This window comes from Brassica napus, chromosome A9 (genome assembly GCF_020379485.1).
Source record: "Brassica napus cultivar Da-Ae chromosome A9, Da-Ae, whole genome shotgun sequence".
Lineage (NCBI taxonomy): Eukaryota > Viridiplantae > Streptophyta > Magnoliopsida > Brassicales > Brassicaceae > Brassica > Brassica napus.
This window is the reverse complement of record NC_063442.1, coordinates 35,575,710-35,599,833: the sequence shown is the minus strand read 5'-3', so window position 1 is coordinate 35,599,833 and position 24,124 is coordinate 35,575,710. Positions and strand designations below refer to the sequence as shown.

The 24,124-nt window shown below is 35.1% G+C and overlaps 4 protein-coding genes and 1 pseudogene across 4 annotated transcripts; 2 read left to right on the top strand and 3 right to left on the bottom strand.

The window, feature by feature from the left end:
• Positions 1-2,721: 2,721 nt before the first annotated feature.
• Positions 2,722-4,736, top strand: LOC106368070 (WAT1-related protein At3g56620). Its single transcript, XM_013807951.3, has 7 exons — positions 2,722-2,985; positions 3,099-3,161; positions 3,262-3,378; positions 3,509-3,737; positions 3,816-3,974; positions 4,069-4,223; positions 4,325-4,736. Exons 1-7 carry the CDS (start codon positions 2,798-2,800, stop codon positions 4,545-4,547), a joined length of 1,134 nt encoding a protein of 377 aa, XP_013663405.2. The 5' UTR covers positions 2,722-2,797; the 3' UTR covers positions 4,548-4,736.
• Positions 4,737-8,372: 3,636 nt separating this feature from the next.
• Positions 8,373-9,133, top strand: LOC125578196 (annotated as a pseudogene).
• Positions 9,134-11,625: 2,492 nt separating this feature from the next.
• LOC106367993 (probable LRR receptor-like serine/threonine-protein kinase At3g47570) lies at positions 11,626-15,237 on the bottom strand. Its single transcript, XM_013807859.3, has 2 exons — positions 12,529-15,237; positions 11,626-12,208 (listed from the first exon to the last, which is right to left on the bottom strand). The coding sequence occupies exons 1-2, from the start codon at positions 15,188-15,190 to the stop codon at positions 11,847-11,849; spliced, it is 3,024 nt and encodes a 1,007-aa protein (XP_013663313.2). The 5' UTR covers positions 15,191-15,237; the 3' UTR covers positions 11,626-11,846.
• A 2,571-nt stretch (positions 15,238-17,808) lies between these two features.
• Positions 17,809-20,199, bottom strand: LOC106368071 (phosphatidylinositol 4-kinase gamma 8-like). The gene is made up of 3 exons (XM_013807952.3): positions 20,012-20,199; positions 19,865-19,907; positions 17,809-19,798 (listed from the first exon to the last, which is right to left on the bottom strand). The coding sequence occupies exon 3, from the start codon at positions 19,709-19,711 to the stop codon at positions 18,122-18,124; it is 1,590 nt and encodes a 529-aa protein (XP_013663406.2). The 5' UTR covers positions 19,712-19,798; positions 19,865-19,907; positions 20,012-20,199; the 3' UTR covers positions 17,809-18,121.
• Positions 20,200-20,428: 229 nt separating this feature from the next.
• On the bottom strand, positions 20,429-23,449 carry LOC106368072. The gene is made up of 5 exons (XM_013807953.3): positions 22,905-23,449; positions 22,171-22,283; positions 21,720-22,091; positions 20,924-21,635; positions 20,429-20,825 (listed from the first exon to the last, which is right to left on the bottom strand). The coding sequence occupies exons 1-5, from the start codon at positions 23,149-23,151 to the stop codon at positions 20,743-20,745; spliced, it is 1,527 nt and encodes a 508-aa protein (XP_013663407.2). The 5' UTR covers positions 23,152-23,449; the 3' UTR covers positions 20,429-20,742.
• Between the last annotated feature and the right edge of the window lie 675 nt (positions 23,450-24,124).

The following is a 24,124-nucleotide window of genomic DNA, read 5'->3' as shown; positions in this document are numbered from 1 at the left end:
GATATAAAACGATATTTATAATGAAATAAAATTTAAAAGCTAAAATAACATTTAATATGAAATGGAAGCAGTGTAAAATACAGACTTAGACATGAATGCAAAGAGAGAAAAAAAGCAAAGAACCATAACAAGAGAACAAAATATTTCTTGTTTAAGAAATTCATATCGGTTGAATATGTGTTAATTTCAACAAGGAAGCCATTAAATAAATTAAATAAATTTATACCAAAAAAAAGTCATTAAATAAAATTGTCGGTCCAAAACGCGAGTGGGTAGAGATGAAATTGGAAATGCTGGAATATGATTAGATGCCCATTTGGATTTGTTTGCCTCTTTGTTTCCATTTCTCTTTGGTACCCAAAAACGCACCCATATTCTTCATCCCACTAATCCTTCTTGTCTGTCTAACTTTATATCAATTTTATAATAGAGAATTCAGCATCTTTATAATACCCATGTTTTATTCCCATCGGTCAGTCCATCTAGTGTGATTAATCAGATATAGTTTTGATTTATGAATCTATGTGAGCCATGTTTGACCCAAAAAAAAAAGAATCTATGTGAGCCATGAATTTTAAGCATGTATTCCCAAATCTGCAAGCCTAGAATATATTCGGATATGTATCGAAGCATTTTGAACAGTTACGTACGTCGACACATGCATACACGATCGGTACAAATAAATACATTGTGTCTACGCACATGCATGTAACGACTAAATGTTGTGTCTACGCGCGTATGATGCATATACGACAACCATTTTGCTGTAACCAACGCTGTTGCAGTAAAAACAAAAACAGTGTTTAATCTTAACTTTACCTCATCTCCATCATCCTCAACCTCAACATACATATATTTACTAGTGGCATTAACATAATGTCAAAAGACAATCATAGATTGTGGATAGTAGATTTCACTATGCTCCAAGTTCGTCTAGCCAAAATATACGATATATCCACCTGTTATATATATATATATATGTATGAATCACTCATTCATATATCGAATTGATTTGGAGAGATGAGTTTGGCAAAAATCTTCCCCAACTTTGTAAAGAATCCCAAATACTCTCAGTGAAAGCAAATATTAGTGCTTGATCCAAAAAAAGAAAGAAAGTAATATTAGTGCATACTCTAGAGAATGTAATGGATCATGCCCAACTTGATTTTATTTTAATTTTAAATCAATTAAAGCCGCTATAGCAACATAACGAAGCTTCCCCAAAAATTAAAGCGCTAGCAAGTAGCAACATTTGTTTCAAAAAGAACATATCACAATAAATTAATTACCAAGATGTGCAGATCTTTCATTCAATATATTTAATTTGTTCATGAAAGTTGTCACTTTAGCACTTTTTCTTAGTATTACATAAGACTATTATTTTAAAAATTTAATACAATTTATATTACTTTAAGCTTAATATAATTAACTGTAACAAGCATTGATTTATAAATAATTGTATTTATCTTATATATTATTAGTTAAATAAATATTTAAAACATAAATTTATTTTAATCATTTATTAATTTGTGTAAAAAATGTCAAAATAATAATTTCTATAAGCGGAGAGAATATATTATGTTCTTATAAGTCTTTGTTAATTCATATTTTGTGTTCTACACTTTAGATATATAAGTATATAACTGATGCGGTCCATACAAATTAAATCTATAATAGCACTCATTATTAGAAACAATTGCATGCTGCTCGTCTAGTTCTATATATTTGGGTTTCATTTTCTTCAAGCTGTCAGATTAAAATATATATTCTTGTCTGTTTCAAAATAATTCATGTTTGATAAGAAAAAAATTGCTTTACAAATTATAATTTAATTTGTTTTACAATTTCAATGCATTTTTGTTATGTAATAAAAATAAATTGTAAATTTTAAAAAACTAATTAATTTTAATTAACTATTTTTTTTTTGGAAAACAGTTAATCAAAAAATAATGTATTTATAATTTTAATTTAATAGAGTAGATATTTTTATTATCTGTGAAAACTCCAAGATATACATCATTTCAAAACGGAATGAGTATAGAACAAGGATGTTGTAGTGTTTTAGTATCAATCGGTAGCTAATTAGCATTTAAACTTTCTACGTATTTTGTGATTCTGCTAATTAATTGCATCAGCATTTACGGGGAAGCTTCAGTGATCACATCTCTACGGATATGGTTACTGGTTAGTGCCCCCGCAAAACCAAACCACTCACTTCAAAGCATTCTGCAACATCACAGATATTATTTCATCTACGGGACCCACAAAGAACGTAAGCTTGGGTCCCACCCTGTTTCTACTGCCACTTGTAGCTCAATCCGTCCACTTTATTTCGTGATATTGGAGGGGATTGTGTGTTCACTGATCATTACGTGTTTATTTCTATGTCCATTTTCATCGGTTTATTTTTTAGGCTTAAAAATATCATGTATATCTTAAAATGAATAATCTCAAATGTTGAAATATGATAGCATTTTGATTTAAGATCATTTTTCTTGTTTATTGATCTCATACTACTAGTATGGCTCTTGAGAATAGTTTGGTGCAGTGTCCCTTAATAAAAAGAAATTGAAGATAATCCGAATAGAATGAAAACAGAATAATAAATATGAACGTCACTAAAAAGTAAAAAGAAAAAATTAATTATTATCAGAAAAGAACACAAAAGTGCATTCGAACTCATCCGAATACGATGCTCTATAAATACAAAGAACCTCTCACCGCTTTGTTCATGGAAAGAGCACAAGCCAACCATCAATAAGTTTTTTCTTTACAAAAAAAGAGAGAAGCTATTGACATGGGGTTAAAGATGTCGGAATCAGCCAAGCCCTATTCTGCAATGGTATGCCTCCAATTCGGATACGTTGGCATGAACCTGGTGACCAAGGTTGTGCTTGACCGTGGCATGAGCCATTTCGTCCTTGTGGCTTATCGTAATGTCTTTGCCACAGCCGCTCTCGCACCTTTCGCCCTTCTCTCCGAGAGGTAAGTATTTAGTTCTATCTATATATCGAAACTTTCAAAGCAAAGTTCGATGCTCATTAGATACTTAAGCATTCAAACATGACTGAGAAAAGTAGTTATTTTGGATGCTCTAGGAAAGGGAGGCCGAAGATGACGTTCCCAATATTCATGCAAATATTTGTACTAGCTCTTCTTGGGTTAGTCTTCTTTGATTTGAATCCTTTATATAAACATTGGCTTGATATGTATATGAATACTTTTTAATATAAATATATTTCTGTGAATTGTTTAAAACAGGCCTGTGATCGATCAGAACCTATATTACGCCGGTCTTAAACTCACTTCACCGATTTTTGCCGGCGCCGTCACCAGCATCTTGCCTGCTTTGACCTTTATCATTTCCATAATTTTCAGGTACCTAAATTTAAAGCATAACTTTAAAATAATTTTAAATAATAGCATGTTAATGCGATTAATAGGTAATTTATACAATATGATTTGTCGATAATAATGTATGATTCAAATGGTTTGGTTATTAAAAAAGGATGGAGAAGGTGAAGACGAGAAAAGTAAGATTCCAAGCAAAAGTGGTGGGGACATTAGTGATAGTAGTTGGAGCCATATTGATGATTTTATTCAAAAGTCCTTTAACCATCTTTCTTCGGTCTCACCTCATCCACGATGCTTCGTCGCTGGCCGGCGAGGACTACCTCAAGGCCACCGTCTTCCTCCTCATCGCTTCACTTTCTTGGGCTTCTTTCTTCGTTCTTCAGGTAAGTAACTTTAATTTTGCAGTTTTTATTAACATTTTGTTCTAACAAGTTAGGAAAATATATTATTTATTTCTTTAGGCGGCTACTTTGAAGACGTACTCATCTCACCTTTCACTATCCACGATGGTGTGCTTCATGGGAACGTTACAGTCCACAGCCCTAACGTTTGTGATGGAACCAAGCCTTTCAGCATTGCACGTCGGCTTTGACATGAACCTTCTAGCCTCTGCTTACGCTGTTAGTCCTTCTTCATGGTTACATATATATATATATATATATATAATAACTTTGTGGAGTAAATCGAATTATAGCACTTAGTATACTTTTATAGGGTATAATGACTTCGAGCATAGCTTACTACGTTCAAGGGATGATGATGGCGAAGCAAAAAAGCCCTGTCTTTGTCACTGCTTTTAACCCGCTTATTGTCATTTTTGGATCCATCATTGGCTTCCTTGTCCTTGGCCAAAGATTATACCTTGGCGGGTAAGCAACTAATGGATTTTGACTAATTAGGTTACATGGCTCCATCCTCATATTGCGTCTAAACTACTACAATTTTTTGTTATCCAATTCTTTAACCTTAGGGTTCTTGGAATGGTGATATTAACGATGGGGGTTTGTGCGGTTCTGTGGGGAAAGGAAGGGGATGAAGAAGAGAACAGCGATGAGGAGGAGGTGTTTGTAGAAGTTGTCAAGTGTTATAAAGGCTGCGGAAACAATAGTCTCTCGATGCCAAGAATTGACGAAGAAGTAGATGTTGAAATGCAATCTACAAGGAAAGCTAAGACCGTGGTGGCTTTGTTGTAGTCTCGTGAGTAGAGAAATGTTCACGAGCTTAGTAGATGTCTCAAAAGTCCAATTTTTTGTTAAATAGAGGAGCAACTTTTTATTTTTTTTTTATTTGTTATATATTCTGCTCCAACCTTTTGCTTTTAGATTTTGTTTTATAATCTTCTTATTTTGTAGGAGTTATATTCAATAAATGTTTTAAATCTATCAGACCAATCAGATTAATGATCACGCCCAAAGATGTTGCGGTTGACCTTATGCGGTCTCAAATTATTTATAAACCATGTTCAGAAAAATATTTACTGTATATTATAAAATAATAATATAACCTTAGATATTAATAGCTACATTTATATACATTTAACTATATTTGAAATTAGAAGTTTTAAATTTGGAACTATAAATAACAATTTAAAGTTTTAGACTATAATTATATATATTCTTTTGAAAGATTTAAATATTTTTTTAGAATCAGAGTACTATTCCATCTTTCTACTTGTACATGTTAAAAACTTTCATGGCTTTGTGTATGTTATATGTCAACATAGGGAATAATATTTGATTATAACTTTGACTATGATTATTGTTGGAACTTGTTTTTGACAAAGTGGATCATTTTTCGATGGAGACATCTGTCGGAAAGACTGAAATTTGGGTACGGTGTAATCGTGTCCGTGAACACTATGAGTTAGTGTATTTGCTTGTCAAAATCGGTCAAAATCGGAGCTGTGTTGAATGAAAAATAGAGCTCCAAAATGAATAATATGCAATGCTTATAAAGTTTTAAATTTGGCTAAGTATAAAACATTTAGTAAATGGATCACTTTGGATATTTGGGTTTTGAATTGAAATTGATTTTGTTAATTGGACAATTTGTGAATAACTTAATCTTTCGAATGCTGATCTTTTATGTTTTATTTGAACATAAAAATGCAAACCCATATAAAGTATTTTTTGGTTTTGATTTGTTTGGTCAAAACCATTTATTACTTTGTCCACTAACGTGAGTAATGGAGAATCAATTCTCATTATTACGATAGTTTACTTCATTGATCACATAACGTACGTTTTGATTTTTGAAGTTATATATCAATACGTGAAACTCATTCATAATAGACACAGAGAAAACAAATCAATCCCTCAATACTTCTTTTTCCTCTTTGATATTTTTTTGAGTTAAAGATTGATAGAATCGTATTATATAAACTACGGAGAACTGAATATTGTAAAAAATAAAATTGATAAAATTGTACCAAAGATTAAGAAAATGATGATATAACTGCAGAGTCGAGATATTATCTATTTCTTTAACTCAAAATTCGTCTCGTAGTGCGACGGTTTGATAACGTAATGAATCTAAGGATATAACCATGGGCGGACGTACAGCCAAGAGTATGGGGTCACGTGCCCCCATCTCATTTTAAAATTTTCCTCAGTAATTCTTACGGTGTATGAAATGCCTTCAACTGAAAAATATTGTATGTGTCTCCACCTAATTACATTTTTGCATCCGCCACTGGATACAACTGCAAAAAATCTTCTGATTTGCGCCATTCTATGAGAAACCTGACGAAATTAGTTTTGTGTATACTCTCGGACTCAAAAGAAAAATCAAAGAGAAATACGGAAAAGAATAATATGAGGAATTGTTTTATGTTTGTTCGAATGAATCCAAGAAAGAAGAGAGTGACTTTGTTTTATACACACCAACCCAACGTCTCTTTTTCACCATAAAGTGGAGGAGTAATGACAATTATTTCACACTTCAAAATCATCATTAATATATATGTTACAAAAAACCGTCCACGATTTTATGTTACAAACTCCATTAATGAGAAAGATATCTCTGATTCACTAATTTAAACAAATGACTTTGGTTTATTTTCTTATTTTTAAACCACAAGCCTATTTGTCAAATTCCAAACCCGAAACTTATACTCGATTCAGATATCTCTTTCTCCACTTTATATTCCAATATAGGAAATTATGCAAATGTATATTTTAAGCTTTACAAGCAACCTATTTGGATTTTTATTCTCAATCAAAATAACTCCGATTTTAGCAAACGAATGCATTATCTCATAATGCTTATGGTGAAGATTTCATTGTACCCAAAAATTTGGTCTTTCCGACAGACGTCTCTGTCGAAAAGCCCATCGGAAAATGGTCCACACCACTTTGTTAAAAACGAGTTCCAACAATTCTCCACATGAATAGAAATGACTCTATACACATGACTCAAGAAAAAAAAAGACTTTTGAGAGTATGAGCGAAAAATCCACTGCATAATGAGTTGGTAGCAATTTTTCAGTCTTGAACCAGTCATTGTTAATAGCTATCGGATTTACTCGAACAGGAGGTGGCCATGATGTCTTGAACCCCCTGGACCTTGGTGTAAACCGAGACAATAGCTATAACACAGCTTCATTCTTTCACAAAACTAATTTCTTTATTGTGTTCATTTTGATCGTGAACATTCTTGGTAATTATGAGTTAACTTGGAAAATATAGCATTTCTTTCATTCTCCTAGAAATGGCCTCATTTCACACTCACAAGGTGATTTGCCATTTGTTTTGTTTAGAGGAGTATCATGTACTACTCCATTCATATTTCAAAACAATACACACAAATCATTAAAAGCTAATGTTTATCTTCTATTCCTTACATGTAGCACTATTTAATCATCATAGGAACTGGGTATAGACTGAATTCTTACATTGCTTTGGGCATATTTAATTTGATTTAGTTGTCTCCTTGAACCTATTTTTTGGGATCTCCAGTAAGTTAGGTAGAGTTACCGCCAAACTTCATCTTAATTCACAGGCTACCCATTCCTTTTGATGATATATAATATGATCTCATGACACACCTTTAATAAAAGGATCCTAGGTTGTCATTACAGTGAACATAATCTTTTGAGATTAGTTGAGATCAATTGTTTAATGATTTTTGTCATCTTTTTTTTTAAGATGCAATTAACCATTATATACAAAACTCAGTGTATGACACTAATTTTTTGAAAAAAAAAATCATAATAACTATCACTAAGTTCATTAAGCCTCTTGCCAACAACTTTATATGGTAAGCAAAGCTTCCCCTTCATTTCTTGACATAGTTCAAAAACATGTATATTTATATTTACCATCTCTCAAGAGTTTAGAAAGTTAATTTACAACTCTTTTAGATTTAAATAAATAAAAAGTAATTTTGAAAATTATTATTATTTTCTTAAAAAAATGTATTTCAATCTTAGAAATTTCACATTTTTTCATATAACTATTTTCATAGTTCTCTCAAATTGATTAATAAATCCAACATGTATGTTTTGGATTTTTCCAAAAACATATTTTGCTTTTTTAGCATTAGTCCTATGCTTATAGCACTAGGCACTTAACACAACAATCTGATAAAGATCAGAATTTGGTATAATCAACCGTGGCATACCACTACCAAAATAAATTTGGTGCGTCGACTCACTAGACTCGTAACCCATAACACTTAATTTAATCATTAATGTTAATAGAATATGGACATTCCAATACACATCAGAATTCCAATCTGTATAGCACACAAGATCGTAGGTGGTAGACCATTCTCAATTTGAGATGTCGACTCGCCATACACTGTTGCTAACCTCATCACCAAATCTATTAAAGATCGTTGTGTTGTTTATCACAATGATATTGTTAATCATATTTGACTTTTGAATCTGTTTAGAAAGAATCAATAAACAAATTAGTGCAATAATCAAAATCAATATAACCGCAAACTGGGAAATATAAAGGTATTAAAATACTTTGCTGATTATTTCCATCGGTACTCAGCTCTACCTCCCCATTTATATGTGCTTACCACTTCTTCTTTGGAAGTTGAGATTCCTCTTTCTGTTTCGCAGTTTTGTTCATGGGAGATTGCCATACGCAACACTGAAGCCTGACCCAATTTTGAGGAACATTATTCTCAGCTTGCCTATTCGCAATCTTCATTTTGCCACAGGTTTTCACTAATGCAAACAAGGCTAATGCAGCCAAGATTATTGCCAGGCTAGGCTTAGTCGCTTAGAGGACTGCTTTGGAAGAATCATATCTTTCGAGATTCTGAACCCCAAAAACCAAAACTGAGTCTCCTGTTGGTACTGAAGCCAGAGAGATCTTCGACATAAGCAGTTACAGGGCAAATACACTGACCCAAGCGTTGAACTCCCAGGGACTCCGGTTATGTGCAAACCATCTGAAGGTGCATTCGAACAGGTTTTCAACATGACCAACATCAATCCTCACAAGACAGTAAGAACACAATCAAATCTCCTACCTCTCTTGTTCTTTTTATATCTAACCTTAATAAGTTCTAAAACTCCTTGGTGGTTGTTTCAGTTGTTCTATGATGACAGTACCCGTAACATTCAAACCGGGAAACGTGTGGGTCTCCACACCGTATGGGTAAGTAAATGAAGCAGAACTATTATCATTTATCAATCTCAAAGCTGACCCTCTTGTTACTGTATAATTAGGTTGGGACCTCACACAAAGCTGAAGGAGTTGATATTGCATTGGAGCATATTCACAACATACGTGAAGCCCTTCCTGAACTATGGGACCGATAAAGCTGAACTTGGTGTATCCATGGAGACTGCAAGAACAATACCCATAAACCATACTAAATCGTCATGGATACACCCAAGTCAAGAAACTAAGTTGTCCAGTACTCTTGTTTCTGAAGTCTTCCAAATCTGAGGAACTCTTGAAGACAACAAATATCAAAATACTTTGAAGCATAAAGAGCCTCAAAGAGCTTCCGGTTTAGTTTTAAATACTCAAAAACTTAACCAGTTTAATTTCGGTTTGGATATCAATATCTTTTTTTTTTTTTCAAATTGGTACAGTTTGAATCTGTTAGCTTTTACAAGGTAGACCCTGTTCGTTTGCTTACCCAAGTGATCCATCTGGGTGAAAATATAAATTGATGTTCGTTTTGTGCATTATAATGCTACATCCAGATGGATCACCCAGCTGAATTTTTAAAAACTCATCTCAAATTCTCACCCAAATGAAGGTGAGTCTTGATGGTGCATCTGGATGCAGATGCATCTAATTCAGTCCAAAATGATAAATGACAAAAATGACCTTTTAAAATCAAAATATTATTTCCAAACCGTAAATTATATTTTTTTGCATATACATTTTTCCGCTATAACAAAAGGATGCATTTTTTCTCGCAAAAACTGAAAAACACACTTTCCCACCAAAACCGCAAGATGCGTTTTTCTGCAAAAAACATAGAACACACATTTTCATAAAAACATATTTTTCGGCTAAACCAGTAAAACCGCACTTTTCGACCAAAACCGAAAAACGCATTTTCCCGTCAAAACAAAAAAAAACGCATTTTCCCGCCAAAACTCAAAAAACGCATATTTCCGCCAAAACTTCAAAAAACATTTTCTCGCCAAAACCGGAAAACACAATTTTCCCGCCAAAACCGGAAAACGCAATTTCCCGCCAAAACCGAAAAATGGAATTTTCCCGCCAAAACCGGAAAAACGTATTTTCCCGCCAAAACTGAAAACACAATTTTACCGCTAAAACCGGAAAACGCATTTTCTCCCTAGAACCGGAAAAACACATTTTCCCGCCAAAACCGGAAAATGCATTTTCCCGCCAAAACCGGAAAAACACATTTTTCCGCCAAAACCGGAAAATGTATTTTCCCGCCAAAACCGGAAAATGTATTTTCCTGCCAAAACCGCAAAAATGTTTTTCCCGCCAAAATCGCAAAAAAAAACTTTTCCCGTCAAAAACACTTTTCCCGCCAAAACTTCAAAACTCACTTTTTTCCGTCCAAACCGCAACCCATAAAACGTATTTTCCGCTAAAACTATAAAAATGCATTTTTCGCGAAAAACACATATTTCTTCAAAAACCGCAAAAATATTTTCTGCCAAAACCATAAAAATGCTATTTTTCCGCCGAAACGTAAAAAATTATATTTTAGTTATTTATTAACAAGTCCACCTGGATGCAGATAGAAGTTAAAAAATAAAAAGCAAACAAACATAGCTGCATTCAGATGATTCATCTGGATGCTTGGACGAAATGAAGAAAGGAACAACACCCAGATGGAGCATCTGGATAAGACACTGGATAGACCATCTGGATGCATGTTACAGATGTACAAAGGAAGGTGGCCTTAATTTAAACCTAAACTGATGTAGTCAATTTAGAGGGAGCTTCTTGGAAACTGAACCTAAATAAAAACGATAACACGAAAGGATGTCGAAGTGTCTCCGCGACTTCGTCGTTGGGTGAAAGAATCTGTAATCTGAGAAGAAACCTAGAGCTTATCACCAGTTATAGAGTTGATTTTTGGGACCAACGTTGCAAACTTCCACTATAGAAATTGTGGGTGAGATACACTAAAGTTGGTGGTTCTTGAACTTATCATCGATTGGTGCTCTTTGTCTTTAGTGTATCATGCAAAGGTCTGCTGTGAAAGAGGAGAAGAAGAAGAGCCTAATGGGAGTTTTTTCCTTCCCTTGGGACTGTTTTAAATAAATGGTACTGCTTCTCTAATTCTCTTGTTGTTTATGTTTAATTTGTTGTAGTTGTCTACCCTTTTGGTTTTATTGTTTTGGGCTCTTGAGTTAATTACGTCCTTGTGTTCATGAATGATGATAATTGTTTTTATAGTCTGGTTATTTGTCAGTATCTGATACATGTGTTTGGTAATGTGTGATTTGATGATCTACCAGGAGCATTGTTAGGACGCATGTCGTTTCAGTCTTTCAACCCTTCTATCGATTCGAGGTTGGTTTCTGTCGCGCTAAGGCCTGAGATAGTTTACGGTTGATGTAACTAGGACTCAAAACGCATGCTCTTTCAGTGAACCGAAGATTGAGCCAAGCCGGGAAACAAACGGTGACTTGAAAAAGGAAACAGTCTGAGGAACAAAATCATCCAAGCAAGTCCCCAAGGTTTGTTCTATGCTTTGTGTGTTAGCTCAGGAAGTAGTATGTTCTTCCCTTTAAATCCAAAATTACGATATGTGAATGATTGCGAGTGGAGATAGTTCAAGGAGGCAATGCTAAAGCTCTACAACTTGTAAAATCTAGTAAACATGTATATCTCACTTGCCAAAGCAATGTTTTACCGATAGAAATTCTAGATTCCAAGTATCAAATTGCTAACACAACATTCATCATTTGTCGCTAATAACATAGCATTATGTTCACAAATCACAACGTTCAAGCATATTATGAAGAAATATTATACATCTACAAATTTTCACGTTTGTAGAGGAGCAAGCATACAGCACACACTTCAACGTCTAGCTCTTCTTCTGGCTCTGAAGAACCTCTCCTTGATTGAGATTAATTCTTTTACAACCTCACGCATTCCCAAGCGGTTTGCTGGAGACTCTTCAGAACACCTAAGTCCCACTTGTAAAACCTGTGTCAAGCAATCAGCAACAGGGAAGCCAATTCTAAGGCCGTCTTGAAGAACCAATTCATCTGCCACATCCAAAACTTGCTCTGGCAATGCAGACCTGATGCCACTACGGAGGGTAAAGTCTCCTCCGAACATCTCATCGGTTGGTCGTTTTCCACTGAACATTTCAAGAATGAGAATCCCAAAGCTATATGCATCACCATGTACTGATATATCTCCTCCCATTGCATATTCTGCACCATAATTCATATAAACAAGATTGGAGCAAGAAATATACTCTCTCCTTCCCTAAAAGAAAATTTTTCTAGAGTATTTAAACATATTAAATATAACAAATGCTTACAATTCAATTTATTATTTACTTTTACTATACACTTTCAGCCAATAATATTTAATCAATTCAGATATTCTCAATTAATGTTTCAAAGTATACAAAACTACGTTAAATATATAGAAAATCCATCTTTTGGAAACAAGAAACAAATATAAATAATCTTACTTTCGTAAACGAAGTAGCTCATTATTCAAAACATTATATGTGTGATAGGTTTACCTGGTGCCGCATAGCCAATACTTCCTCTGATTCCAGCCGAGCTAAGTTGGTTAATAAAGCCTTCCTCGTCGTACTTGAGGAGAATCCGAGCAAGACCAAAGTCGCTAACATGGGCAGTTAGATCATCGTCTAGAAGAACATTGCTTGGTTTAAGATCACAGTGAGCAATAGATTCATGGCAACTAAGATGAAGATACTCCAAAACAGAAGCCACTTCTATTGCTATGTTAAGCCTTTCCAAAAGTGTCAACGTTCTTGAGGGTCTAAAAATCTCTTCAAATTCCTCTTGGTGCATCCACATATCCAAACTTCCATTTGGCATATACTCATAGATTAGAGCTTTGAATTCATTTCCTTGGAAATCAGTACCCAAACAAGCTGTCAACAGTTTCACAAGATTACGATGTCTAATGTGTTTCAAGGATTCACATTCTGCCATAAAGCTCCTCATTGCCCCACGTCTTTGCATGTTTAGAACTTTCACTGCAACAACCTTGTTCTCAGCCGGCAGAAAGGCTTTAAACACGGTACCAAAGCTTCCTGACCCGATCAAATTACTCGAAGAGAAACCATCTGTCGCATTTCGGAGATCTCCATAACTTATCATTTCATGAAAAACTCCCAAGGTGGAAGGAGTTGCTTCATTGACATTTTTCTTCTTTCTGCTTTTTAACCAACAAACAGAAACTGAAGCTATGAACAAAAGCAAAAGCAAAGATATGCCTATGCTTAGCCCAATCACAAGTTGCTTTCTTGAATTTCTTGGTGGTTGCGTAAAACATGGCTTGAGTCGCAGTTCCAAGACGCCTCCACAAAGGTTTTGGTTTCCAAATAACGAGACTACAGTAGCATTTTTGAACTTTCCTTCTGTTGGCACATTTCCTTCAAAGTTGTTAAAGGATAGATTGAGATACTCCAACAAGCTAAAATTTGCGAGATATTCAGGAATTCTTCCAGAGAGATTGTTGCTTGAGAAATCAGCCGCCTTAATACCAACCAACCCACTTATATCTGGAATGACTCCATCAAAAGAATTTCCTTGCAGATCAAGTTTTTCCATCGAGAGACACTTTCCCAACGTCTTTGGGAGATTCCCTGAAAGCTTATTGTGAGCAACATATAACTCACCAAGATTTTCAAGTCGTCCAACATCTTCTGGTAGAGAACCAGTCAATAAATTATTTGACATGTTTAGGGAAACAAGGGTTGGAATTTGCATAATCTCCTGAGGTATAATACCATTCAACTTATTATTGTTGATATGTAAACGTAGCAAATATCTACACTTACCAAGACTTGGAGGAATGATTCTTGCAAAATTATTGTTGGATAAAAAGAGTGTTTCTAACCGAGTGATGTTGCCTAAAGAATATGGTATCTCTCCTGACATCCTATTTGTGTGGACACTTAATGCCATTAATCCTGAAAGTTTCCCAAAAGAGGCTGGGATTGGTCCTTCCAATAGATTTTCGGACAACCAAAATTCTTGTAGGCCTATGAGATTCCCAATGTCATTAGGAATGCTTCCAGATATGGAATTGTTTTCAATGTCAAATACGATGAGGTTCATCGACAGATTGACAATGGAGGCAGGCAAGTCACCCCCAAGCCTATTCCATGACACATCTAAGCTTTGCAGTTGGGTACAGTTGGTCAAATCAATAAGAAATTCAACATCTCCAGCTGAAAAATTTCCCAGAGAATTTTCATTAAAATATAGTTCTTGCAGATATGGTATTTTTGCAAAGCTCGGAGGAATTCTTCCTGTCAGACTGTTAATCTCCATGGCCAAATATTGAAGTGTTGAAATATTTGCAAGTGCTGATGGAATGGCTCCTGTGAGAAAATTATCTCCCATAGACAAATCTCGAAGGTTTGGTAATAAGTTACCAAAATCAGGCCTCAGGTTCCCAGAGAAATAATTACCACCCATGGTCAAATACTGAAGTGAGGACAAATTGTAGATTACAGGAGGAAAAACACCAGATAAATGGTTTGTATCAAATAAAAAAATTTCCATTTGAGTCAATCTAGCTATGACATCAGGAATTTCTCCTTCCAGCTTATTTTCACCAAAGGAAAGTCCTCTGAGGGATGTCAAGTTTCCTAGAGATACAGGGAGTTTTCCTTTCAGGTTGTTTTGACCAAGGTCTAAATAAACAAGCTTACTCAATGATCCTAGTTCTGAAGGAAAACCTTGTCCAAGATGATTTGAATATAAATCAATCTCCAACAATCTAGAATTGTTGAAGAGACTTGGTGGAATCCCTCCTCCCAGAAAATTGAAGCTTATATCCAAGTGCTCAAGTCTAAACAACTTTCCCAGCTCTTGAGGGATGGTTCCACCTAAAGAGTTATCAGTGAGATTAAGTGATATGAGAAACGAAAGATTACCAATAAAGGGTGATATCATTCCACCCATTTTGAATCCTCCGAGGTCCAGACCAGTAACTCTCTTGTGTTTGCGGCCACACGTAACCCCTGTCCATCTGCAGGGAGGAGATGAGTTGTTCCATGAAGACAGCAAAACTTGTTTCTCCTCAGAAACTTGAGACTTGAACTTGAGTAGTGCTTGCTTATCACTTTCATGGCTATTCCCGAATGATTCAAGTGACATGAGAGCACTCAGATAAAGGAAAAGAAAGAGTTTCATGTTTCTCATATTTTGCAGGAAATGAATACAAAGAAATGAGCAAAAGTATGATGAAATATCTTCCAAACGTTTATTGGGCTATTATCGTTCACATTGACCCATTCAAATACTGAAGACTTTTTGAAAATCAGATAGGGTCGAGACTAAAAAGACAAAGCAATTCTCTAAAATATACTCTATAACTTCAAATATGAAGTTTTTTGCGCTGCAAAAAGAAATTTCAAAACTTCAAATTTGAAGTTTTGAAGAGCGAAAGTCTATATTTGAAGTTTCACTACTCAAAACTTCAAATTTGAAGTTTTATATTTTTATTTGCATTTTGGTCCTTACACTCACACATCACCTTTATGATTCATAAATATTTTCTTGTTTATTGTTTTAATCCTTAAAAAGTTAGATCTCATATATATTTTAATTTTTTTTACAGATTTTAAAGTTTACACATAAAATTAAATAAAACTTTTAAATAAGATTTAAAATATTTTAAACTAGATTTAGACAACAATAATATACAAAAGAAACTTAACAAAAAAGATTTTTTAAAAGTACATGAAGACATAACTAGTACACAAATTTAAATATTACAACAACACTAATAGTCAGGTAAGTTTGATCCGGAACCTTCAAAGTTTTCAAATGTTGTTCAATTTTTTTGTGTGTAACTGAAGATGGTTGTTGTTGTTGTTTTTGATGTATTTTTCGTACAATTCTTTATTGTTCATATTAAATATATTCACGAGTATTAATATCATAAAAAAAATTAGTTTTTAGCAATATTTTATGTTTTTCTTTTACTTTCTTGTTCCAATCTTATGTATTTACAAGTATCAATATCACCTGATTTCAACAATTTTTAGCTCGTAATCTACAAAGTAAAAATAAAGAGAACCATTTTTACTTCAAAATGCACTAATAGATCATATATGCATTACGAAAATCATTTTATGGAATAATATGATATTTCGTTTGAAGTTAAATATTAATTAAGTTGTTTTTATTTAAATTTTTAAATTTTTATAGAATATTTTATTAATTAATATTGTTGTAATATGTTTATATATGTGCTAGTTATTTATAAAAGTTTTATAAATTCAAATTAGTCATGACAAATATAATGACCATATTATAAGATACAAATAGTTTTGAAGTTGAGTTTGAAGTTTTGTTTTTGAAGAAGAACACATTTAAACTTTATATATAGAGTTTTGGAAACTTCAAAATAAAATTCGTTTTTTGGAGATGATCTAATAAGAGCAAGTAATACCCAAGAGAAGTGGTGAGAGTAGTCGTTAGATTTACCCGCCCCACACGGCGGGACTATTATATAACTCTACCCGCCCCACACGGCGAGACTATTATATAGATTTTGTTTTTATTGAGTTAGTTTTTTTTTTTTTTTGAAACACGAGAGAATTAAGCGATTTTTGATATTTTTATTGAGTTAGTATTAAGCGAGTTAGTATTAAGCGAGTTAGTATTAAGCAATTTTTGAAACACGAGAGAATTGAGTTTGTTTTTCACTTTTTCTTGAATTAGTATTAAGCGATTTTTGATAATTTAATGAGAAAAAGACAAAGATAACACCAAACCAAGTTTTTGTTCCCAAAGTAGCATTCAAGGCTTAAAGTCACAAAAATAGGTTTTATTAAAGAGGTAAATATACATTTATACCCTTTGGGTTAATTAATCCAAACCTTAGGGTTTAGAGTTAAGGGGTGGGGTTTTGGAATTAGGGTTTAAAATTGGGCAATTGTCAATAATAGCACCTTTTGAAGTTTATGTCTCAAAAATAAAAAAAAAATAAAAAAAAAGAATTTTTTTTTATAGTTTCAGATTATATGTTTTCAGATTCGAAACTTTTATAATTTTTTTTTTGAAATTTTTTTTATTTTTTTTTATTTTTTTTTTAATTTTCTTTTTATAATTTAAAAATACTTTTTGAAACTGTTTTTAAAATTTTTATTTTTTATTTTAGTATTTATTTTTTATAAAATTTTAATGAGAAAAAGACAAAGATAACACCAAACCAAGTTTTTGTTCCTAAAGTAGCATTCAAGGCTCAAAGTCACAAAAATAGGTTTTATTAAAGAGGTAAATATACATTTATACCCTTTGGGTTAATTAATCCAAACCTTAGGGTTTAGAGTTAAGGGGTGGGGTTTTGGAATTAGGGTTGTCATTTTTGTGACTTTCTCCTTCTAGTGCTATTTTTGAGACATAAACTTCAAAAGGTGCTATTATTGACAATTGCCCTAATTTAATTTCTGTAGTTACAACTACAAAATACTTGGAGGAATGATTCCTTCAAACCTATTGTTGTACCTTTTTTTTTGGAAACACAACAAACCTATTGTTGTACAAAGAGAGTTTTTCTAACCAAACATGTTCAAAGACTGATGTGAGGATAAATATTTGAAAAATTAAAATATTTTTCTTACAATCAGAATACTATTCCATCTTTCTACTTGTACATGTTAAAGACTGTCATGGCTTTGGGTATGTTATATGTCTACATAGGGAATAATTATAGATTTTACTAAACTGAAAAACGTTGGGCAAAACAAAATAACCATATGTTATACATATGTCTATGTAGGGAATAATTATAGATTGTATTAACTGAAAAACGTTGGGCAAAACACAATAACCATAGAAATTTAGTTACACAAGTGCATATATATGTATCAGTTACATTAATCATTTTCTTGTAGATATCTAATTAATATTTCATCAACATCAAGAAAGAAGAAGAAAAGAAATAGTTTGGATAGGACGGCCTTCGAGTTTGCTCGTCTCATCTTCCATTTGCCTTCTAATGGTATCAAGTCAATAGTTTTAAGCCTACACTCTTAAAGTCAATAGTATAAACACATGAATCTTAACCTCATCTCTGTTTTGGTTTGTTCTTTTCACCGTATACTTTCTTTGATAACTGCTTCCTTAGAATTTGCAGGAAGAACCAAATCTTGGCTTTGGTCCCTTACTTGTTGACCCTTCAAGCGCTTCTGGCAAAAGCATCTGGAACATCTGCAGGAACATCTCCCACTCATCTTCACTCATGTCTCCAAAATAAACACCTTCAGTGTCATCATGATTCACACAAACCGGGTGGCTCTTGCTCCTCACTAGGCTCCTATCATGAGTCCCAATCCAAGAACACATCATGAGAGCAGATAGATTGGCTGAGAAAGATGGAGCCCTTGGAAACAAAGGAGGTTTAGACACCTGACTCATCTCTTCTGTAAGCTCTTCAAATTCTTCATCAAAGTTGAAAATACAACACTCTAACTCAGCCTCTACTTCATCCCATTCACTACTATAATCATCATCACCATCTTCTTCTTCTCCTTGATAACTTCCACCAACCACACTTGCTTTTGCCTTAGTGCAGAGAATCTCCAACAGACTAGAACTCTCTTCACCTCTGCAGATGTCTCTAGTCATCTTCTCACCTATCTCTGCAAGACACAGCCCTGAAGCAGCTGCTTGTTTCAAGAACATAGTACAAACAACGAGGACTCTTATAGAAGCTTCTTGTATAGACCCTAGCTCGGTTCTCAAAAGCTCTGCGTCTTTGATAGGATCAAGATTCGATATATACTGAAGCTCAGCATCAGTGAACGGAACAGAAGCTTGAGGCCAGTTAAGCCATTCGAAGTAAGGATCATCAAGACATTCAGGTAGGCAAAGACCATGGTCTATAGGCACAAGCTCAGCAGCTCCAACTCCATTATAACAACAACTCTCATCATCTTGGTCGTGTATCTTCTTCACCAACATGTTACCAGCATGTCTGTCTAGGTTCAAGACTCTCACATCAAGTATCCCAATCCTATGGACCGAACCAACGGCGAAGCTCCCTGGTCCAAGCTCTCCTGCATCAAAATCATGACCTACATACCGTTGCAAAGAGGCTACAGCTTCACCATCATCATTTCTATGGAAGGGAACGTGTGAGATTCTGACCAATGCGGTTGGTGGGACGCTGGAGAAGCCTTGGTGGTCTAAGAGGTAAGCAGCCACTTCACGGATACCGGATTCACCCACCCGGATAGACCGTTTCAAACCGGGTTGTCCGAGCTTTAAACCGCCACCAGAACCTTTGGGGTTGTTGAAAGCTAAAGGCTCTTCATCAACAGGCTTTGCAACAGCAATGCTGTGACCGTGTCCGGTTTGCAAAAGATAAGCACCACCTAAGCCACTTGGTAAGAGCAGAGGATGAGCTCCTGAGACCAAAGCTATGGTTACTTCAGCTACAAGGGCACGTATGGTGGAGACTCTTCGACCACCACAGAGGATCTCTATCTCTGGAGCAGCGTATTGATTTGTGGAGGAGATGGAGAAGCATGGAGTGGAGACGCTTCTGTGGTTGAAGGAGTGTGAGGAGGTGAGAGTGGTTGGTTTGGTGTTGAAGTCTAGAAAGTTGAAGTCGAGGTTGGTTAGAGATTGGAGTCTGCATCTTTGTGAAGATCGGTTATAATGTGTGAACCGGTCGGTTAGTGGATCGAGAGCCAAGGCCATACAGTTCATGCCAGTGTTTCTCAGATTAATTGTAGCACTCTTCAATCATTTGAAATGTTCATTTCTTAGAATGGTTTTGAATAATATCCATAGCACCTGCATAATCTTTCTCTATTCAGTTCTTGAAGATAACAACATATATGTGCAATGAGAATATAGAACCTTATAATCTCTCGCTCCTTAAATTGTAAATCACCGCAAGTTTCTGCAAATTTCAAGAATACACAATTAGAGAAACCCTAGGAAACAAGAATGATTGCGTGAATAACAAGTCAACATGATTTGATGAATGTATTTATGTAACCGTACCCTGAATACAGGTGAAGGCATTCAGGGAAAGAACGAAGAAAGATTGAACAAAGAGAGCGTCAGAGAACCGACACTGTCACCGGAGAAAAAACAATATTCTGGGACTCCCCTCCCAGACTTTCTTCCTTCTCTTTTGTCTTTTTTTTCAAATTTAGTTTTTTTTTTTCTATTTTTTCATCTTCTTTTTTCCAAATTTATCTTAGGTGCTATAAATGTTTTGTTCTTATCTACGTTTCTGACTTTCCCGCTGTTGTAGGAGAGAACAACCAAAATGAAAATTTGCCAGAAATAGATTGAACTTTAAAGAAACCGTTGTGTTTGGTTTGTGATCATGTAATTTAACTTTTAGTTCTCAATACTACCGAGAGATCATCATCATCATCTTCTTCCAGTGGAGAGAATGTGTGACTGACTATAGATGTGAAGAACACAATTTGTATGAGACTTTTATATACAAAAACAGAGATTTTTTATATATAAGTTTTGTTTCTTTTTCTCGGATGTTAGGTGCAGCAAAACACATTTTTGTGTTGCAAACCTCAACAACTCTTTTACAAAAACTCTCTTCATTTTCCATACATACATTTTGTTTTGGACTTGTGTTCCTTTATACAATTACCTTGGGATGTTGTAACCGGATGATGAGTTCTGCTTTTACGAACTGCTGCTTCTTCTTTTTACAGCTTGATCGTTTAAAGCAGTGTCTTCCGGCGCTTTTTTTTTGTTTTGTTTTACAGACATATGATTACAACGGCTACTATTACAAGCAGCTTCGTTGATGCCTTTTCGAAGGTTGGACCCATGCTCGCTGAAGCTGTTATGAAAGCAGTTTTCAGATTTGAGATGTTTTAGTTAAGTGAATCAACAAATCTATGGATGCATCAGGTGGTGAGAAAAGAATGAAAGACTTACATGGAGTGAGAGAAGGTGCCGGAGTTTTTTCACCGGTTGGTCCTGATTCTGGAGTGTTCCTCGCTGGAGGTGGGATATGAGCAAATACGACGTGGGGAAGTGGACTAGATACTGGAATAGCATGATGATGACTTGCCGGGGTAGGGTTTGGTGCGTGTTGCTTAGACCGGTTCGGTGCTGGTGCGTGTTGCTTAGACCGATTTGGTGCTGGTGCGTGTTGCTTAGACCGGTGTGGTGCAGGCGTTGGTGCTGCAGTGTGATGGTTCAGAGCATTGTTTCCTTTTGGTCTCCTCTGCTCGTAAGGGCAAGGAGGTGGGCTTCTCCGGTGTAAATGTAAGTGTTTGGTTGGCGCAGATGCAGGTGCAAAGCTCTTAGCTGCAGGTAAAGGTTCTGGAGCAAGTTCATGATGATGGTGGTGATGACGATGGTGATGATGATGGTAGTAGTGTTGGTGGGTTTCAGGTTGAGGGGAAGGCGAAGGGGGTAATGATTGGACAGGTGAACGTGGCAAGATTGAGGAAAGACGAACTTGCTTAACTTTACCAAATACGGTGTGGTTTAGGCCAAGGTTTTTCGAATGGGAGCTAGTGATAGTTTGAGAAAGCTGCTTCAACCTTGATGAGATACCGAATGTGAGCAGAACAGAAGAATGAACTATAGTAGGAGGTGCCACCGTTGAGCCTCTGGAATTTGATAAGGTTATGTACAAGTTCTGCATTCAATCAAACAAAGAGAGAACTTCAAGTTTCGAAAATCATTAGCAACAGACTGATCTTGTCAATTGAAACTGTCATACCTCATAGGGAGCCAGATTTATACCCTTCTTTAGCTGGCTAGTGAGTTCCTCGAAGTTAGACTGAATCTGGTAAATCGAAAAGTTTAACGTGAAGTTGAAGAGAAGCTGCGCTTTCTGCAAAGGGAATACAGGATGGGAAGGGATCACAGTGATTCCTCCCGGGAATTTCAGCACTTCAAAAAGGAAAGGTTGCCCGAATAAAGACTCAGTCAAGCGGAAAGACAACTCCTTCTCGACCAGGGTTTGAAAAGCTGCCTTGATCAGACTCTCGATTTCGGAAGGTATCTTGGAACTCTTCTTCTCGGGGTCGATTGCAAAAACAACCATTGTTCTGTTCAGATTTTCCAATCGTTCAAACGCTAATACCACAACCTGGCTCAAGAAAAAAGAAACAGAATGATCAAATAAAATCCATGAAAGTGAGATAAATGAGTGGGTAATCTTAGTTTACTTTGATCATGGGAACGCTTATTTCATCGGTGATATCATTCTCAAGCTGCAACAAATTGTCTTCCAGGAACGAAACTGGCTTCTCAACATCAAAACTCGCCACTATCCTGTGATCTACAAAAAGAAACAAACACCAAAAAAAGCGACATAGTTGCTACATCATGAAACATAGACCAAAACAAAATTTAGATAACTAACAGAGTTGCATAGCTCAAACTAAAACAGTCCTCTAAGTAAACCACGTTCTTAATTGATTCCACCAACCAACCAACGAGCTTCAAGAATAGAATGTAAAGTAACAAATGAAGAAAACGTAGAGAGAGAGGTTTTGGTGAAGTTAAAATAAACATAAACGGAAACAAATCATTGCTTTTCATGAGAAAACAGTAAAGCAAACTCTTTTAAGCTCAGCCAAGCTTAAAAAAAAAAAAAATCCAAACTTTTAGGCGGTGTTGATTACAAATTTACAATACTAAATATGGAGTTCTTATCAAACACATCCTTGGTTGACTAGTGAACTCAACAACAAAGGGTTTAACATATAAAGAAAACTCCTAAAAATAGCAATTTCTAAGTCCACAAAACTCAATGAAACTACATACATTCCATTAAAGGGTTTAATCAAAAGACTGCTATCGATTCGTTTCCGCATACATTCTAATGTGAATCAGAAACTCTAGATCTGCACCATAAGATCTCTCGAGAGAGAGAGAAAGCTGCGATTATTCTTAATACCTTTAAACCTTGGATCGAGATCTAGATCCCGAGGATCTGATAACCCGAGGAAAGGAGGTAGCCAAAACACGGCGGAGAGAAACACAGCGGCGGAGAAAGCGAGAATCAAAACGCATCTGAGACTAAAGCATCTAGAGATCCGAGCAGAGGAGCATCTGTTTCCTCCTTGGCTATTCCTAGCTGTATCGGCGGCTCCTCCGTCGCTCCTGGGAGGGAGATTGTGCTCCTCGTCGCTGTTCTTCCCCATAACAAACTCTCTCAAACGCTCCTCCGATCGGCTTCGGATTCTTCAGCTCCCATCAAAAGGCTTACCGGAAATAAACAATTGAGATTGGTGGGAGTGGGAGAAGACGGAGGAGGTTAGTGACGACGGAGGTGAGAATGTAGGGCTCAGGGAGACGGAAGAAGGTAGGGAGAAGGAGCTTTCTCTCTCTGTAAGTGACAATAGGAAAGGAAAGGAACCTCTTTTTTCTTCCCTTCTCTCTCTCTCTCTCTCTGCCTTTATCTTTTTTTTTGTTCTTCTTTTAACATTTGTTTAGTAATTAAGAGCAGTTGTACTAGTGGGTGTGTGAGCTCGTGTTCATTTTGAAATTTCGAAAAAAAACTTTTTTATTTCTATCTTTTCTTATAAATATTTATTTAGGATAAAAACAAGAGAAAAAAATTAAAATAGCACTAAATCAAGTTTTTGTTCACAAACTAGCACTCAAGGCCAAAAATCACAAAAATAGCACTCAAGGGGTGAGGTTTAGGGTTTAGAATTTAGGGTTTAGGATTTAGAGTTTAGAGTTTAGGGTTTAGAGTTTAGAAGTGAGGTTTTGGGGATAAGATTTCAAATTTTAAAAAATAAAAAAAAACTTAAATTTTTCAAAAGATAAAATGCTATTTTGGTCATTTTAGTTTTTGAGTGTTATTTTTGTGATATAAACTTAGAAATGTGCTATTTTGGAGATTTGCCTTAAAAACAAACAAACAATGACATAAACATATCATCATCATCTTCCCCCAAATATATGCAGTTGCTTAAATATTTGTAAATCGTTCCTTTTTTTAGTCATTTTTTAATTATGTATATTAATTAACCCAAATCAGGAATCAAATGTGGACTAGTTTCACTACCTTACCATGCCAGCGCGTTCTCTAAGACAGTTTCGAAACTCTTAGAAAATTAATCATCATTCTCAACCATTGTCGATAACCATGGGAAGGTAGGATTCATC